This window comes from Triturus cristatus, chromosome 12 (genome assembly GCF_964204655.1).
Source record: "Triturus cristatus chromosome 12, aTriCri1.1, whole genome shotgun sequence".
Lineage (NCBI taxonomy): Eukaryota > Metazoa > Chordata > Amphibia > Caudata > Salamandridae > Triturus > Triturus cristatus.
The window spans coordinates 111,416,034-111,435,925 of record NC_140595.1 but is presented as its reverse complement, the minus strand read 5'-3'; the positions used below and the strand labels follow the sequence as shown (position 1 = coordinate 111,435,925).

At 47.0% G+C, this 19,892-nt stretch overlaps 1 protein-coding gene across 1 annotated transcript in view; it reads left to right on the top strand.

The window, feature by feature from the left end:
• The window catches only part of LOC146772785 (cocaine- and amphetamine-regulated transcript protein-like), a 43,142-nt gene extending 23,457 nt beyond the window's left edge, over positions 1-19,685 (top strand). The window contains exon 3 of the mRNA XM_085637680.1: positions 17,156-19,685. Within this exon, the coding sequence (XP_085493806.1) occupies positions 17,156-17,263 (108 nt within the window). The 3' untranslated portion in view covers positions 17,264-19,685. The remainder of the gene's footprint in view (positions 1-17,155) is intronic.
• The last annotated feature ends 207 nt before the right edge of the window (positions 19,686-19,892 follow it).

Here is a 19,892-nt window from a genome sequence, read left to right as displayed (position 1 = left end):
AAGACACTGAAGCACACACACACACTGGCTCTATGTCAAGACACTGAAGCACACACACTGGCTCTATGTCAAGGCACTGAAGCACACACACACTGGCTCTATGTCAAGACACTGAAGCACACACACACACTGGCTCTATGTCAAGACACTGAAGCACACTCACTGGCTCTATGTCAAGGCACTGAAGCACACTCACTGGCTCTATGTCAAGGCACTGAAGCACACTCACTGGCTCTATGTCAAGGCACTGAAGCACACTCACTGGCTCTATGTCAAGGCACTGAAGCACACTCACTGGCTCTATGTCAAGGCACTGAAGCAGCCACACACTGGCTCTATCTCAAGGCACTGAAGCACACTCACTGGCTCTATGTCAAGGCACTGAAGCACACTCACTGGCTCTATGTCAAGGCACTGAAGCACACTCACTGTCTCTATGTCAAGGCACTGAAGCACACTCACTGGCTCTATGTCAAGACACTGAAGCACACACACACACACTGGCTCTATGTCAAGACACTGAAGCACACACACTGGCTCTATGTCAAGGCACTGAAGCACACACACACTTGCTCTATGTCAAGACACTGAAGCACACACACACACACTGGCTCTATGTCAAGACACTGAAGCACACACACTGGCTCTATGTCAAGGCACTGAAGCACACATACACTGGCTCTATGTCAAGACACTGAAGCACACACACACACTGGCTCTATGTCAAGGCACTGAAGCACACACACACTGGCTCTATGTCAAGACACTGAAGCACACACACACACACTGGCTCTATGTCAAGACACTGAAGCACACACACTGGCTCTATGTCAAGGCACTGAAGCACACACACACTGGCTCTATGTCAAGACACTGAAGCACACACACACACACACTGGCTCTATGTCAAGGCACTGAAGCACACTCAGTGGCTCTATGTCAAGGCACTGAAGCACACTCACTGGCTCTATGTCAAGGCACTGAAGCACACTCACTGTCTCTATGTCAAGGCACTGAAGCACACTCACTGTCTCTATGTCAAGGCACTGAAGCACATTCACTGGCTCTATGTCAAGACACTGAAGCACACACACACACTGGCTCTATGTCAAGACACTGAAGCACACACACTGGCTCTATGTCAAGGCACTGAAGCACACACACACTGGCTCTATGTCAAGGCACTGAAGCACACTCACTGTCTCTATGTCAAGGCACTGAAGCACACTCACTGGCTCTATGTCAAGACACTGAAGCACACACACACACTGGCTCTATGTCAAGGCACTGAAGCACACACACACTGGCTCTATGTCAAGACACTGAAGCACACACACACACTGGCTCTATGTCAAGACACTGAAGCACACACACTGGCTCTATGTCAAGGCACTGAAGCACACACACACTGGCTCTATGTCAAGACACTGAAGCACACACACACACACTGGCTCTATGTCAAGGCACTGAAGCACACTCAGTGGCTCTATGTCAAGGCACTGAAGCACACTCACTGGCTCTATGTCAAGGCACTGAAGCACACTCACTGTCTCTATGTCAAGGCACTGAAGCACACTCACTGTCTCTATGTCAAGGCACTGAAGCACATTCACTGGCTCTATGTCAAGACACTGAAGCACACACACACACACTGGCTCTATGTCAAGACACTGAAGCACACACACTGGCTCTATGTCAAGGCACTGAAGCACACACACACTGGCTCTATGTCAAGGCACTGAAGCACACTCACTGTCTCTATGTCAAGGCACTGAAGCACACTCACTGGCTCTATGTCAAGACACTGAAGCACACACACACACTGGCTCTATGTCAAGACACTGAAGCACACACACTGGCTCTATGTCAAGGCACTGAAGCACACACACACTGGCTCTATGTCAAGACACTGAAGCACACACACACACTGGCTCTATGTCAAGACACTGAAGCACACTCACTGGCTCTATGTCAAGGCACTGAAGCACACTCACTGGCTCTATGTCAAGGCACTGAAGCACACTCACTGGCTCTATGTCAAGGCACTGAAGCACACTCACTGGCTCTATGTCAAGGCACTGAAGCACACTCACTGGCTCTATGTCAAGGCACTGAAGCAGCCACACACTGGCTCTATCTCAAGGCACTGAAGCACACTCACTGGCTCTATGTCAAGGCACTGAAGCACACTCACTGGCTCTATGTCAAGGCACTGAAGCACACTCACTGTCTCTATGTCAAGGCACTGAAGCACACTCACTGGCTCTATGTCAAGACACTGAAGCACACACACACACACTGGCTCTATGTCAAGACACTGAAGCACACACACTGGCTCTATGTCAAGGCACTGAAGCACACACACACTTGCTCTATGTCAAGACACTGAAGCACACACACACACACTGGCTCTATGTCAAGACACTGAAGCACACACACTGGCTCTATGTCAAGGCACTGAAGCACACATACACTGGCTCTATGTCAAGACACTGAAGCACACACACACACTGGCTCTATGTCAAGGCACTGAAGCACACACACACTGGCTCTATGTCAAGACACTGAAGCACACACACACACACTGGCTCTATGTCAAGACACTGAAGCACACACACTGGCTCTATGTCAAGGCACTGAAGCACACACACACTGGCTCTATGTCAAGACACTGAAGCACACACACACACACTGGCTCTATGTCAAGGCACTGAAGCACACTCAGTGGCTCTATGTCAAGGCACTGAAGCACACTCACTGGCTCTATGTCAAGGCACTGAAGCACACTCACTGTCTCTATGTCAAGGCACTGAAGCACACTCACTGTCTCTATGTCAAGGCACTGAAGCACATTCACTGGCTCTATGTCAAGACACTGAAGCACACACACACACTGGCTCTATGTCAAGACACTGAAGCACACACACTGGCTCTATGTCAAGGCACTGAAGCACACACACACTGGCTCTATGTCAAGGCACTGAAGCACACTCACTGTCTCTATGTCAAGGCACTGAAGCACACTCACTGGCTCTATGTCAAGACACTGAAGCACACACACACACTGGCTCTATGTCAAGACACTGAAGCACACACACTGGCTCTATGTCAAGGCACTGAAGCACACACACACTGGCTCTATGTCAAGACACTGAAGCACACACACACACTGGCTCTATGTCAAGACACTGAAGCACACTCACTGGCTCTATGTCAAGGCACTGAAGCACACTCACTGGCTCTATGTCAAGGCACTGAAGCACACTCACTGGCTCTATGTCAAGGCACTGAAGCACACTCACTGGCTCTATGTCAAGGCACTGAAGCACACTCACTGGCTCTATGTCAAGACACTGAAGCACACACACACTGGCTCTATGTCAATCCTGGGGTGATGGTATTTACTGTTTGTGGTACGTCCCACCCTTATTCTGACCACCTCCTAATCGGGCCTAACTGGGCCTCTTGGCGCTGAGGCCGATGGTGGACGGCAGGATTAGCAGTTAAGGGCCAGAAGCAGTCAGCGGTGAAGGGTCGGAGGGCCGTCATTGTATTTTGGGACCTTTGATTACTCCGTGCCTTCTCTGTACAGGTGATGGGGTAAGTACTAGCACTGAAGTGCACCTTTGACGTGTACAACACCTTCAGCAAGCCCTGACTTTAAAGCCAAAAGTGCTTGGTATTCTGGGACTTGTAGTTAAGCTGAACTTCCACCAACCATCGAGAAGACTACGCTCCGCCTCCCTATCACTTGCCCATACTGCCCGCATCTGCCGGGGCAGAAGTGGAGGATGCTGCTTCTCTCCCACATCGCAGCAAAGATCTGGAACAGCCTCCCCACGCACCTCCAGACCCTCACCTCACTCCAGACTCCGAATGGCCCTCAAGACCTGGAAACCTCTGGGCCTGTAAGCGCCTGGATACCCTATCTGGTGATAAGCAGCGCTTTATAAATCCTGATTGATTGAAGCTACCAGATTTCGGAGGCATTATGTATTGCCTTCAAAGCCCTCCACAACTCAGGCCCTGACTATCTTCAACGCAACTGCTCCTGGTATGCCCCAGCCAGGCCCTTGCGTTCTTCTGCAACCAGGAGTAATTGTCCCTAATTTCAGGAAATTCCTTTGGGTAGGTTATCTGCACTGCCAACCTTTGGAATACCCCCTCTTAAACTTAAGGTAATGACAGATCTTCGCCAATTCAGGAGAGATTTAAAAACTTGGTTGGTAAGCCAATACTGCCCTTTGATTTTGACAACTGGCCCTACATGACTGAGGTTCTCTCTCTCTTTTCAACTTACCTAGGTAAAGGCAGCGCCAAGACGCCTCCGGGGAATCCAGCGCTTTATAAGTATATTTTTAATTTCAAGTAGGGGCCACAAAGTTCCAGTTTGAAAAGAGAAGCTGGATACAGGGCCAGGACGGTGCGTAGGGGTTATTTGGCTGATGTTCCTAAGTAATGCGGCAGGTGTTAACTGGCTGGCTGAAGCGAGAGGGGCCGAAGCAGTGTGGGACAGATAGCGCGAGAGTGTGATGGTGACAAAGAAAGAGAGATGGGGACAGGTCTGGGAAGTAGAAGAGAGAGAGAGATGGAGAGAGGGTAAGACAAGAGGGTGGAGATAGAGAGAAGGAGGAAAAGAGCAAGACAGAGCGTAATGCGCTTAAACATAAAAAGAGAGTGGGAAAAAGAGAGGCGAAGGCGAGATAGGAGAATGAGAAAAGGAGGGCGAAAAGAAAGCGTGCGTGAGAGATGGTCAGAACAAGTGAGAGGGAAAAGAGACTGGGAGAAGAGTGGGAAAAGAGAGCAGACAAGAGGGGTTGAGGCAAAAAAGAGAGGGAGAGAGGTAGAGAAAGAGAAAGAGGGAGAGAGACAGGGAGGGAGAGAGAGTGAGGGCGAGAGAGGGAGGGAAAGAAAAAGGGAGGGGAGAGGGAGGAAGAGAGGGAGAGAGAGGGAGGGAAAGAAAGAGAGGGAGAGAGGAAGGGAGGGAGAGGGAGGGAAAGAAAGAGAGTGAGGGGAGAGAGAGAGAGGGAGGGAGAGCGAGGGGGAGAGACTGAGAGAGAGAGAGAGAGAGGGAGCGAGAGAAAGAGAGAGGGAGAGGGAGGGAGAGAGAGAGGGAGGGAGGGAGACGGAGAGAGATGCTGATGAAGAGGCAACATTAGAGAGGGAAGTAAGAGAGTACTGAATGAAACAACATGGGGGAGGAGAGGTGTGTTGTAAGAAAATGTCAAAAGAAAGCAGCGAACTGAGGTTAAGCCTCAGATAACAGAACGGCATGGTGAGAGAGAGAGGGGGGAGAGAGGGAGGGAGAGGGAGGGAGAGAGAGAGAGAGAGAGAGGGAGAGAGAGGGAGAGAGAGGGAGAAGGAGAGAGACAGAGAGAGATAGAAAGAGATGCTGATGAAGAGGAAACATTAGAGAAGGGAGTAAGAAGAGAGTACTGAACGAAACAAGGTGGGGAGGAGAGATGTATTGTGAGAAAATGTCAAAAGAAAGCAGCGAACTGAGGTTACGCCTCAGACAAAAGAAGGGCATGGTGAGAGACAGAGAGACAGAGAGGGAGAGAGGGAGAGAGAAGGAGGGAGAGAGAGAAGGAGGGAGAGAGAGCGAGGGAGAGAGGGAGGGAGGGAGAGAGAGATGGAGGAAGGGGGAGAGAGTCGGAGAGGGAGGGAGAGAGGTAGGGAGAGAGAAAGAGAGGGGGGAGGGAGAGAGAGAGAGATGAAGTGAGAGAGAGAGAGAGGGAGGGGGAGGGGGAGAGAGGGAGGGAGGGAGAGGAAGGGAGAGAGAGAGAGAGAGGGAGGGAGAGAGTCTGAGAGGGAGGGAGAGAGAGAGAGGTAGGGAGAGAGGGAGAGGTAGGGAGAGTGAGGGAGAGAGAGAGAGGTAGGGAGAGAGGGAGAGGTAGGGAGAGGGGAGGGAGAGAGAGAGATGAAGTGAGGGAGAGAGGGAGGGGGAGGGAGGGGGAGAGAGGAAGGGAGGGAGAGGGAGGGAGAGAGAGAGAGGGAGAGAGAGAGGGAGAGAGATAGGGAGGGAGGGAGAGATGGAGGGAGGGGGAGAGTCAGGGAGAGAGAGAGAGGTAGGGAGAGAGGGAGAGAGAAACAGGGAGAGAAGGAAGGAGAGTGAGAGATGGAGAGAGGGAGAGAGAGAGAGAGAGAGAGATGGGAAGTAGGGAAGGTGAGGAGCCAAAGGACGCAGGAGGGTGAAACGGAAATGGGGAATCCTGGAGAGTGAGAAAGTAAAGACAGAGTAAAGGGGTGAGAGAGAACAGATGAAAGAAAGGTCGAGAGAATAAAAAAGGAAAAGATGAGAGAATGAGGGCATTAGAAAAAGAGTGTGTGTGAGAGAGAGAGAGAGAGAGAGGGAGATTGGGGCGGGGGGGGGGGGGAATTCTACTCTAGCCCAGATACAAATCTGGGCTAGTGATGAGGAACAGTGAGAGGAATCGAGAGGTGTGAGAGTTCACAGTTGTGGTGCATTCGTGAGAGATGCCAGGGCTTGTCAAAAAGAGCCCTCCTGGTCCTCTCTGCATGACGTCTACAGCCAGCCTCTCCCTCATAGATTCATTTACTTGCATCTCCACAGCTGGAAGGGAGCAGGAAGCAGAGTGTTCTAGGCCTTCTTATCTAGCTCGGCGCAGAGGCTGCTGGGAGGACAAAGGAAACAGGGCTCCATAGTCACCAGATATGCATCTCCCTCATTGGGCCTCATCGGTGAGGTGCAAAACGAGCTCCTATCGGGCAGGGTCATTTTGGGGGTGGGGCCAAGACTGCTTTGAATAGGAGCGGTCGCTGTCTGTAATGGCATAGACATGCTAACAAACAATGGAATGGAATGTATCAGGGTGAATTCAAGCATTTCTATGCATTACTTTGTGCTGTCACCTTGACAAAGGGACGAGCAAGTACAATATTTATTATCTATAGAGAGCATGTGTCAAAATCAAGCACCGCTGCTTGAAAAATAAGTGGTGATAGCGGCTATCGGTTTATCAATTCTTGAGGAAAGGCTACGCCACCATTGCTCGAACTTTGTGGCCTATGTTTGGTTATATTTTGGCCAGAACAATAAAGTACCTCAAAATGTCATACCAATGGCGGCCGGCAGGGATTGGGGATGGTGGGGGGGTATGTAAAAAATAAAATAAATAAATAAAACCCCTTACAGTTTTGCTGCATACTGCTGAACCAGGAAGCACTGCCAGGCTCACCTGACCAATCACAATGCTACAGTGCAGTGTTATGATTGGTATGAGCGCTGTGGTTCGGCGCTCAAACTGGAACAGGGGGCCTGGGCATGTTCTCCACACAGGCTGTAATGCAGCCTAGGTGGAGAACATGCAAAGTGCGCATGACTGTTTGTGTGGCCCGAGAGGGCCGGTCAAAGCGTCATTGTGCACTTTGGAGTAGGCAAACCACTCCTTCCCTGCCCTGCTCCGAGAGCCCCGCCTGCAGCCTGCAAAGCAGATGTAAACAAAAAAATGATAATAACATCACGTTATTAACATTTTATTGTTCCTTAGTTACACTGCTTAAAAGCAGTGGGGCGACACTCCTCCGCCTTAGTGGAGGAGCCGCCACTGTCTCATACACCTGCTGTTGATTAATAGCTACACAGTTGTTGTTCTTTTAAACCTTGTTTATGCAAATCACAGACATTCCAGCGTTTATCAATTTTTTATGATAAGGTTATCCATTCTCCTGGTTCTCCATTTCACTTTCATACCTGCCAACTTACAAATAAACCTGACTGTGTGAGGAAGGGGCGGGGCCTGGAGGGGCGGGGCCTACTGCCGAGAGCTACCTGAGAAGCACTCTGCCCCTCACTAACCCCCCTAAAAAACACAAAAACAAAGGGTTGTTGAGACCGTCGCCGATGCCCGGGGTTATTTTCACACCTCTGAATGGACACGGGCTGCATACTGACCCCAAAGACATGCTGCAAATCCACCTTATGCAGTGGCTTTCAGTGTGGCTACTCACAGTGTGACCGTGTGAAGGGAGTCGAAATCGTGTGACACATTGTAGCACCATGTGAGTTGGCAGGCCTGCACGTTGGGCTTGAAATTTGTATCTTAAAAAATCATTATAACTGCGTAATTAATGCTCATTGAGAACCACCTGGAGGTAACACGAGCCCGCTTTCATCAAGTTTACGTATGCGCTTGCAGTCTAGGCACGCTCTTTTCAGTGACGTAGCTAGACCTTTGGCGGCCCGCGGCGGCCGCTGCGTTTGTATGTAAGAGCGAAGGGTGCTGGCAATTCCGTGGTGGCCGCCCCGTGACGGTCCCAAGTAAGAGCGGGGGAGGGAGGCCGCCTCCCCCAAAACTCGTTCTGCCCGGGGCTCACCGCCCTCCTCCCTGTGCTAAGCCACTGGATCTTTCGAATGCATAAAATACAATGAAACCCATAGAAAGGAACCCAAGAAGACACAGGGTTGTTATTACTCCTGAGTGTATGGCGACTGCCAACTAATTGTTCCAAATCAACACACTAATTGTTAGTATTCTTATATTATGAATATTTGCATGGCTCACATGTCTCCTTTGACGTCATAGAGTATTGACCCATCATAAGACTGGTGCTACGGCTGTGCTATGTGGGAAGTATAAATGAGCTGTGACCGTCCGTTGATGTATGATGCCAGCACAATGCCCAGCTTGATTTATTTTTTTAACTGTGCAAAAATTAGATTTTTGACTATTATCATTTATAGCCTTTCAGTATAACCTAATTTGTGCTTCTAGCACGGGCACAAATGTCAGAATCGGAGAATTAAATAACAGAGATTTTGCATAACTTGGAATTATGTAAAAAAAAAAGGGTAGGCAATATTCTCAGAGACCTGGGCAAGCCATTCTGTTATTGTTGTAGCAGCTGCACCAGCCGCGGTGCAGTTGAAGAAAAAGCGCCTCCTCTCCTAATGGCACCAGTCCGTAAACTTGATTTAGCAAAGACCGCGATCGATATTTACATATTAGATATATCCCAGGATGCATTGAGGCGGCATGAACACTCCCATTGGTCTGTGTGCCACAACGCCCCAGCTTTTCAGTCATTGTTGTTTTTGTTATTTGGCATTTGTATGGTGCGTAATCTGCCATAAATATGTAATTATAGCACCATCTGTATCAGAGGGTAGCTTGCCAGTGCTCCCTTCCTAAAAATGATGTATGTGAGCTGGTAACCCCAATTGGCAAGGACTTTTACCCCCTTATAAGTCCCTGGTAAGTGGTACCAGTGGTGCCCAGGGCATGGGAGTTAAAGGGGTCACCAGGGCCTGAGGCACTGATTGTGCCAGCCTGAGTGACCCAGGTAAACAGACAACAGCAGGCCTGCCTCACCATGAGTGGCAAGGTCACAGCACTATTTGTAATATATGTAAGTCACACCTAAGGTAGGTCTCCTGAGCCCAGAAGCCAGGGTGCATTATCTTAAAGTTGTGGACAAGATAAGTGTAAGCTTTTATGTCCCTTTAGTAGCCTCCTTCCATTAGGGGCTACTATAAGTATTCAGGGTGTCATAGGCTAACACGGGCTAGCACTTGGGCACCCAGATTGCCAGCTCCATTAAGGTCTGGCTGAAATATGTCATGTTTAATATCAAACAACTTGTCTCATTAAACCCAACCTTATTCTAAAGACGGATGTAATGTGACATGCACCCAGGTGGCTACCTTAGAGGTTACCCACCAGGTTGTCGCAGCCTTTCCTGTGCCCTGGCTGACAGCCTACGGCTGGGTAACCAGGTTCGAGTCTGGCTGGAGGCTCAAACATCCTGTGATTCTGGGAAATTCACTTAATCTCCCGTGCCTACCAAAAATGAATGTGTCCTTGTGTAACGTGACTAGTGCTCATGTAAAGTGCTCTGATACCTTTGGGTCTAGTTCGAGCTAAACAAAACTGCAAAAAACAAAAACAGGAATGTGACCCTCTGCCAGGAAGTGTGAACACTCTCAGTGGTCAGAGACAAAGGCCTGTCCGGGAAGGAGGTGACACCTCCCTCCCTGACAGGATGGCTAGTGAAGTGGCACATGAAGGCGGGGAGCTTCATAGCTTTCAACACATCACCCATACACCAAATCAAGGGAGAGTACGTCTAGGTGTAGTACACACTCTCATACATAGGAAAATTCAATTTTTGTGCGTAAACAGCCTCGCAACATGGTGCCCGCTGGACCACAACATCCTTTACACTAAGGGGATAGAGCAAGTGAACAGAGAACATCGAACCACTGCGCTTTAATATACTCACTCCATCCGGGTGAAAATAGTCATTGAATAACACAAGCGGTCTGAAAATCGCAGGTTAATTTCCCCTTCAACTAAACTAAACTGAGAGCATAAGTCCCAAAAAGCACTGATTCCTTAAGTCGGGAGATTAACACAAGGCATCTGGGTGATACAAATGCTAATTTTCAATACTAACAACAACATGGAGCCTTCTGGTAACCCGAGTCATATGTGATATCAGCTACTTGACACTTGTAATTTCAACAGCAGTTTGCAAGCCAGAATAAAAAGACAATGCCAGAGCATGAAGTATTGCTGGCCATATACAGGCTATTAAACAGATTTCCTGCGGCCCTCCTAAAACAAAGGAAAAGGTGCATTCTGGTTATTAGATGCAGTGCCTCTAATGAAAACAAGAGGTTTGTGCACATTGAAACGTTACCCGCCAATGTGCAGTAGGTCTGCTATGAAAAATGTGTTAATGTGCCTTGAACAGAGACCCCAGTTACCCAGCTGGCTTCGGTGATTACGCTGATACAGTATACCGGGCGTAACACTAAGGTACATGCCTGTCACAAACAAATCTTGCACTACTGTGCAAGCTAGCTAACCCAAACAGTAGCAAGACCCATGCACAAATCGAAGGTGATAAGGGTTGAGAGCTCTCTGCGGAGCAGGCTAACATATGGTGTGGCCTAGCAACTGTTGCAAGCCAGAAGTCAATAGCAAATGCCTTTCGGAAACTCTGATGTGCATAGCTTCCTTTTTCAGCTACTGTAACACGCATCACGCAAACAAACAGTGCATTGTACTGCTCTAGAAGTGCTAGCTGCAGGCATTCTCTCCAATTTCCTTATGGAATTCAAATATTGACATTGATTGCGGCAATGTATTTAGTAACGTACAACAGGAAACCAAGAACGGTTGTAATTCAAGCGGCATGAATTCGCGTTTCATGTCTACCTTGCACATCCCACGCTTTCTGAAAGGGTGAAAACGTTCAACTGGCATGCGTGCTTGGGCTCATGTCAGAGCCAGTGGGGCGGGCCGATGGAACACTGTTGCTGATGGTTCAAATTGAGAGGCAGCGGCTGGAGGCGGTGCATGTGCGAAAAGCAGCGTAACCCAGTAGCCCCGCACAGCTTTTCCAGTGGTAGATTGTGTTGTGCAAATGCTAGTTAACAACACGAGTTACACAAAAATACACAGACACATCTATTATTTAGCACGGACACAACTAATATTTAGCGTGACCTAGAAAAAGTATAAATATATTTATCTTTGGAGCAGCACCGTTTGTGGCAAGATAAGAACACGTTTTACAGATTTACATTTGGCTAGGAGCGAGCGCTCATGTGAAGTGCTCAAAATCAATTAAAAAAGTAGTTCCAAAAACAGTTGCTTTACTAGGAGCCGTGGAAGGATACTAGTAATTAGTTCCTGCTCTGGGGAATGGCTAAACACAGAAAGAGGTATGAAGCATGCAAACTGTGGGCAAATGGGGAGAAAGAATAGGAGAGCGAAGATGGAACCAGCAAAAGGCAAGCCAATGGGTGGGCTGAAGCCCACAAAGTATATACAACAGGACTCTTTGAGACAGCGCTTACGTCGTCTAGAGCTAAGACCTAAAACGGAGGAGAAAGCTTCTGAGAACATCTGTCCTGGGGAAAGGGGCCAAACCAGAAAGTGAACAGAGGAGGGAGGAGCAGCAAGGGCACAGGGGTAATGTTAAAACAAATATATTGCTTTGAAAGTAAAGCACAATATTTCTTTTAAAATTGGAGTGTTCAGTGCGTGGAGAGGAAAATAAATGAGCAGGGGAATGCCATAAGAAGACTATTTTTCACCACCAAAGAAGAGCTTGGCTGCAGAGTAAAGCATAAAGTTTAGCACAGTCATAAGGGCCCATTTGCTTCTGGATTAGTCTCAGACTCCTCGTTATTGTAATATGATTTCAAAAACCTTGGGGAATTCTGAGATTTGTCTAGGAATTCACTTTTGTTAGATTCATGAATTGCATGGGGAGAGCCTTCAAGTAACAATCTAGCATTTTTTACTTAACTTTTTACCATTACATTGATTTATCGTGAACCCCAAGACTTTTGTGCCCTGAAGTAATAGATCCAAACAAGCATTTGCATATCAATAGGTTTCGCATTTGCAAGACCTAGAGCTATTAGCGTTGTAAATGACAATGTCTTTTACCTATGTGTTTTGGTTTGGAGCGCAGTGCCCTTTGGGACCTTATACGTGTTTAGCGATGAGGTACATTATCCTGGGTGCTGTGCCACCAGGGATTGAATAGCTATACAATTACTATACACTGGGTCATGCAATCTGATTCAGGAATACATGCTTACCGCTGGAAACATTTATGGACATCTTACAAGCCTTTCTAATGCACAAACAGGAAGACGAGTGCCTCGATGCAAGTCAACAGCACTATAAAATTTTGTGTGCAACTGCATCACAAGAGTATTGAACAACCTGAAGAATCAGCGTTAGGGGAAAGTTATGCTTTACACAGTAAGATGACCGATTTAACACACGTCCCGCAGGAAACTATGCACTGAATTTATAAACGCACTTGTTTGAGCAGTGCATGAACCTTATTCTATCTGAGTGCATGGACTGCCACCGTTCACTGCGCTGTATTGCAGACCCACAATAAATGTAACTGCATTACCCGTCTCCGCTTTAAATAAGGACACGTGATCTCTAAATGAAATGCGACTCCTATGGTTCCCTACGCAGCTGTAAGGCCATAAAACAATAAAATATACATTTGCCATTTCAAGTCCTGTCTGGCAAACACCACAAAAGGAAGCCATCTCCTGAAAGTGCTGCTGTTCACTGAGGCCCTGAACCGGGGGCTAAAAATACCTTCGCTTTTAGGGGAGGACAAAAAATTGCGCCTTAATAAAAATAATGAAATACACATATAACACTGTTATTTGACAGTTAATGTGTACAAGACTAATCGAGAAATCCTAACACTGAACAATACAATTTTCGTTTTGAACTATATTCACATTTTAAGTAACTATTAGATAGAACCTACTGCAAACATTTTTTGATTAAAAAAAACAGTCAGCGTTGTATGACAGATGTTTGGAACATATACCCTCCCGCCACTTCTACTCTGCTCAAAGAGACTTTGGTGGTATGGAGCGCGCTATTAATGCAGCAATAAAACAACTTAAAATGACCTACCAACATTGAGTGTAGCCTAACAAAGTTATAAACGTATTTTTTACACAACCAATATTTATACTGGGCAAATACTGTATTTACCTTACCTGAAAAAGCAAAGAGATTTGGTTTAGCCACAAAAAAACAACATGGGTATGTAAGGCATGCCCATAAAGCTAAACAGATATTGGGGATAAAATAATTAAACAAAAAGTATGGTATGTTGACATTAAAAGCAGTAGTAAATAATGTAATTGCGTGCACAGAGCACAAGCCATTCCCTAAACATGACATATGTAATGTACAACATTTGTAAAATACAATATATGGCAAGCTCCATGCAGTTAAGATTGCCAGAAGTAAATCAAGAGGTAAGCCTTGATGAAAGACTAATATGAGGGGTAAGAAGGAGGTTGGCGATCATTGAATGGGGAAGTAAAGCGAGTATGAGGCAGGTGGCGAGGTGTATCTGGAGCATAGCTACGACAGAGGTGTGAGTCCACGTTGGGACTGTTGTGAATGGGTTTGAGCCAGGAGGAAGTGTAATTACCCTAAGAGGCTTATCTTGAGCGCTACCTACACACACACACACACACCCTTCGGACCTGTTATGTCCCAGGCTCCTTTCGGTGCCGCGAGCTCTCACCTGGATGGGGCATGGTGTTGGTCTGATTAGTGTTGGCAGAGCTAACGTTGAAGAAAACCACGACTGACACGTTGTGCATGGCTACGTGCTGGATCTTGTCTGGGTAAGTAAAGTTGCCCTTAGAGATGAGAGCCACTCAACTCAGGGCATGGTTAGACACGGGGAAGTTTGTGTTGTGCGGGCCACAGACCAGCCGGTCCTGGACTGTGGGCATGAATGCAAACCCTTGGGCAATCTGCTTGTGCGAGTGTTCCCCATAGAGGGTTACTTGCTTTTCTCTGAGAGCAGCTGTCCCAAGACAGGGTCTATCTTCTCGGCCACCATGAAGTCTAGGCACAGCAGATGCATGAAGCAGCAGGATGACAGCAGTCATGTTGAGGGAGGCAGTCTGTGGCACGCCTGCACCAGAAACACCGGGACCATGGCTGACATCCATCTTCCATGTCGATGTCTGGGGCAGGGTTAGCTGCTGCATGGCCGTGTGCTTTGCCGAAATAATGCCTCTGGCCCCGATGGAGAGCAAGGAAAACATGGAGGCGACATGTGCGCGTCCTCTCGTACTTGATAACGCTGGTTTTGAAATGCATTAACAGAAGCAGCCACTGGGGGGGGCAAACTGGCAACAGGCAAGCAGAGACATGGGAAAGGTGTTGGGTATGGGTTGCGGAGACAGGTGAAGGTTTTGTGCTGGGGCAAGCGCAACAGAGTACGACTGCAAACACAAAACAAGCCACAAACAAGATAAGTGCAAAGCACGTTGTTGTTCAAGCAGCTGGCAAACCACAAAAAAAGAAATAGTGCTCACAGAGTATCATAAATAACAGTAAGAGGAAGAGCACATGCAACAGAGGCAAACCCTATGGGAGGTTACAAAAGCCCAAAAGGAGGGACTAGTAAGCTATTTAACCAAATAAAAGGTGGCACTTAATGAGGGACAGAAAGAGGAACCAATTAAAAAGGTGGGTCGGTGCTCCAACTCATACTCTAGATACAGCATGTCTTGAAGAGACAGCGCATGCACTGTTAGGCTTCACCTAAAAACACAACATGCCACCAAGATATGGTGGCTTTTGACCAGCCAGGGCTGTGTTCCAAGACATGCTTCATGATGGTGGGTGAGGAAAGAGAAACCCTGAAGGGGTGAGTCTAACCAGGATAGAGACTCAGATTATTTAGGAGATTCTTTGGAATTTGTCTTATCTACGGATGATTCAAAATGGAAATCACGATTAGAAAGATCCTGGATCAAGGTGTGCTCAGAAAGCATGGTGCACTCATGGAACACAATGCAGGCCAGAGGGTGTTAAGAAGACACGGGCCATGTCAGATGGTGCTCAGGGATGCTGAGGGACATGAGGTTGGAAAGGATGTTCTCACGGACACAATGTATTTCAGAGGGTGTTCAGAAGGCCTGCTATAGGCCAAAGGATGCTCAGAAGGGATGATGAAAGTCAAAGCACCTGAGAAGCGAAGGTGCACGCAGAGGGTGCTCAGTGGGTACAGTGCAGATGAAAGGGTACTTAGAGGGCACATTCAAATGGAATCAGAGGAGACAGCACTGGGCAGCGGAGGATCAAAGTGCGTGGCGCATTTTTAAGGACACTCCGAGTACACTGTGAAGGGCAGTGTCCTGAGAAGAGGCAGTGCAGGTTATTGGGTGCTCAGAGGGCACTACAGGTCAAAGAGTGCTCAGAGTACATTGTGATGGAAAGGGACCTTAGTGGAAACAGTACCGGTCAAAGGGTGCTCAGAGGGCGCTGTGAAGACGAGTACGCCTCAGTGGTGGCAGTGCAAGTCAAAGCATGCTCAGACGACACATTGAAGATCAAAGGGTGCTCAGAAAGCACGGGGAAGGTCACATTGGGTTTACAGGACTCACTGCAAGTCAGAGGGTGCCCAGTGGGTGCAGTGTAAGTGAAAGGGAACTCAGAGGGCACGGTGGGGGTCAAGAGGCCAAAGAACAGAACGTGCGGGTCAGAGGGCAGTCACAGAAAACAATGAAGGTCACAGGGTCTGCGGAGCCCGCAGTGCAGTACAAAGGGTTACTATGTTTGGGTTAGAGGGTGCCTTGAGGGCACAGGGCAGGTCAGAGGGAACCTGATGGGAAGCACTGTGCCAGCAAGGGGTGCTTGGGGTTTACAGTGTAGGGCCGAAGGCATCTCTGTAAATGTGAAGCACATCAGCAGGCGGAAATCCACCCAACTGCACGGGTGGCAAGTCATGTATGGGATAATCACCACACGCTCATGGATGGGGCCTGAATCAGAAGAAAGAGTGAGGAGGGACTTCTGGGTGGGGGATCTGATAGAGATGATCTCAGGGTAAGGGCAAGCCCCAAAGTTTGTTGTTAAATTTAAGGGGCTAATGGAGTTTTGTGTCACAATTGCATTCATGCCAACAGACCTGATTCAAGTGGGAGACTTCCTGTTTTGTAAGCCCAGAATGACTTTATACTAGCAGTTTCTCGCGTACAACTGCCTCTGCTTCAATGTAAGTCAATGGGGAAAATAAATTCCTGCAAATGTTTATATATAAAAAAAAAAAAACTTTTTCCAGTTTCAAAATGTTGGCACATGTGCCAGTAATCCGCCATGATAACTGGACTCTTGCCAGAAGGAAGGATGAACAGGTAGGGCAGATACTTCCTGTTTATAATTAAATGTTAAACATTTGATATTGGAGGTGTGATACTGCATTATTCTGGACTGTCTTCTCTATTGATTTCCATGCTCTAGTGCTGCCACTTTCAGAGTAGAAGAAATGGAAGTGACATGTGGCAGTGTGTATGTAATGAGGCAGGAGACTACACTATAGGCGGGGCAAACACGACACCACATATTTACAGACCATTTTACAACTGTTTTCCTCTTGCTAACCGCTTATCAATCTCTTTTTTCCCTCCTTCCCCATCCAATCATTCCTTTTTCTTGTATTCCCTCTCCCTTTTTTCTTTTTCTTTCCTGCTCTATTCAATACATTAAATGCACGTTCGCTTCCCCTTTACCTTTTTGTATCTTTATTTATTCTGTCCTCCCTCCATATTGCCCTACTCCCCTGATCCCTCCTCTATGTGCCTCCCTCTGCTCTAAACCCACAGTGCGATGTAGGAGAACGCTGCGCCCTGAAGCATGGACCACGAATTGGAAAACTCTGTGACTGTCTTCGAGGCGCTTCCTGCAACACCTTTCTAATGAGATGCTACTAGGACTTCCCCGGGCGGTGTTCCTCGTGTTATATCTGTACCTGTGGACTTCTGTGCCTCATATCTGTGTCTGTGATGACTATGTCCCCCCTGACCTTCTCCCTTTAGCGCCCTGTGCTCTTATTCCAATCTCCCACATGTCCTCACCTCTTTTGAGACACTCACTGCCAAGGCCCTGGGGCGTTGGCAATGTAGTTAAGAGGTAAGTTTGAAAGTGTGCAGGACCGCAGGATCCCCTCAACAGGAGGCAGGAGTCTGCTCCCGATAGCAACAACACCAGATCTGCTCCCCATGACAAAGGATCTGCTCCCTGGATCCATGTTACAGAATCCAGTGCATGTACCCAGGATCCACTCCCTAGATTATGGTTCATACCATGTGCTTTTATACCAGTGATCCCGAGATCACCCGTTTTGCACCAGAGTTCGAACCTTAGTTTCACTTACCTACACACCAGTCATGGAGTTACCTTCTACAGAGCCTCACTGCACAGCTAACAAACCACAGGGGGCGGAAGAGCCCTTCTGCAAACCCTCAAGTCCAGAGCACTGTTACCATTGGACCCTTCAACCCTTGCCTGCAAAAACCAACCACTCCCGTCAAGACTTGAGAGCCAGCAACTTGAGCCCTTGACCGTAAGACCCAAACCACCAGGCCCTCAAGAAAGGGGTTGAGGGATTACCATTTCCAATATCCAGACTATGGGAAGCAACCACTCATACTCCCCCCAGGAGAATAATGAGTTGTTTAGAGAAGATAACCCTTACCCACATGGTATTACATATATCACATGGTCAGATACACATTCACATCAAACAGCTGTGGGGCGCTTCTCCATAAATCACAGAACGGATTGTATGTACAGAAAGACTTGCTTCTGCACAATCAATTGGTTCTCTTGTGCTTCTCTCTTTACCAATCAATGAGTCTCCATTGCTGTCTTCTGAATGCATTCCCTTTAAATATAAAGAAATCTAAGCTCTTTCTATTCAATTCTATATCCTGTTAGTGCAACACTGAGTTCACAACAACATCTGAACCATTTACTGCCACAATAAAGGAGTACGCTCACACCATCAACTTTAAAAGTCACTAAACTTCACACTAACAGTTGACAAGCATTTACAATGCAATAGGTCTCACATTTACGAGAGTTTGAGCTATTGGCATTGTAAATGACAATGCCTTTTATTTATGTCTTGTTTTTAAAACAGATAAATAAAAGGCATTGCCGTTTTCAATGCCAATGGCTTAAATTCTTGCAAATACGTTTGACGCTAATGCTATAAAAATTGTAAAAAAGCTGTAGGAGACAGGCAGGACAAAGTTATTTGATAAAATAGTGCTCGGATGTTGTAATTGAAGCCTACTGAGTACCAACACTCGTAACAGGGGATGTCGCAATGGGAGGTTACAAAATGAGACAAGGTGGTACTAAGGAGGGACTACTAAGCCTATTGACCAATGAACAGCAACGGTTTACAGTGGACAATGACACAAGTCAATTAAAAATATGGGCGGAGAGTGGGCGGAGCTTCAAGTCCCTGCTTGAATACAGCATGCCTCGCAGAGCAACGCATGCGCTGCCCAGGCTCGACCTAAAAACTAGCCCCTCGAGGTTTGATATGAAATACCGTCTTTTTCTGAACTGTTCTACTGGGGAATATCAAAGTGAATATTGTTCTAGTAACTGCTATAAGCAATTTTCTGTTTCAAAAACATGTTTTTATATCCTAAAACATGTGAAATCGTGTAATAACAAGCATAAGCAAATCAAATGTGTGTGGCTTACATTGTAATGTATTCCTCTAATACACTCAAGTGAGTACAGGTTGGCACCATTATTCCATGCATGCAAAATTGTGAAATACTACATGACAATAAGAACAAGTGCAGGTGTATGACTGATTGTGCACATTGTGTAGCAATCAGTTACACACCTACACTTATGTTGGTGATATTAGCACCCACATCAGACATCTAAACCTGTCTATAAAAATGGCAAGATTTTTTGGGTGACAAATTATATTGTCATCTTGCGGTTACACAAATGGGGCCCTTGAGCTTTCACTGCAGGAACCATTTTCCAGACCTCCTTGGGGAGCAAACACACAAAATAGATACAGATACATACACGTATTATACTTTTAGCTGTAGAATTCATGTTATTCTCTGTTATTCATAGTCTTTGACTTTTACATAAAGCCAGGAATACAAAACACACAAGTCCTCTTCCTCCCCATGATCCCCTACACCCTGAGTGTGAAGAGATCTTACCCAGATGTCTGTTCCCCCAGCTGCATTTACCTGCCACTTGACTGTTCTGTGCCTGTTTGTTCACCTGTTACCAATGGATCACGTCTTATGTGTGTGAAAATAAAATTGTTTTGTTAAAAAACCCTAATAAATGAGACTGTCAGACCCCTCCAAAGAGTTTTATTTCTTGTTCTAAATGAAGACTTAATAACTACTAACAAATGTCTCATTGCCGTTTCTCCAATTGTTATATTAAAAAAACAAAGTTTGAAATAACCTCTTTATTTCCAGATACACGGTTTGGTTTTCATCATGCTCAGTTTATAAAGCAAAGCTGTTTCCATGATGTCCATTCCCCTTCCCGCGCTGTGGGGGG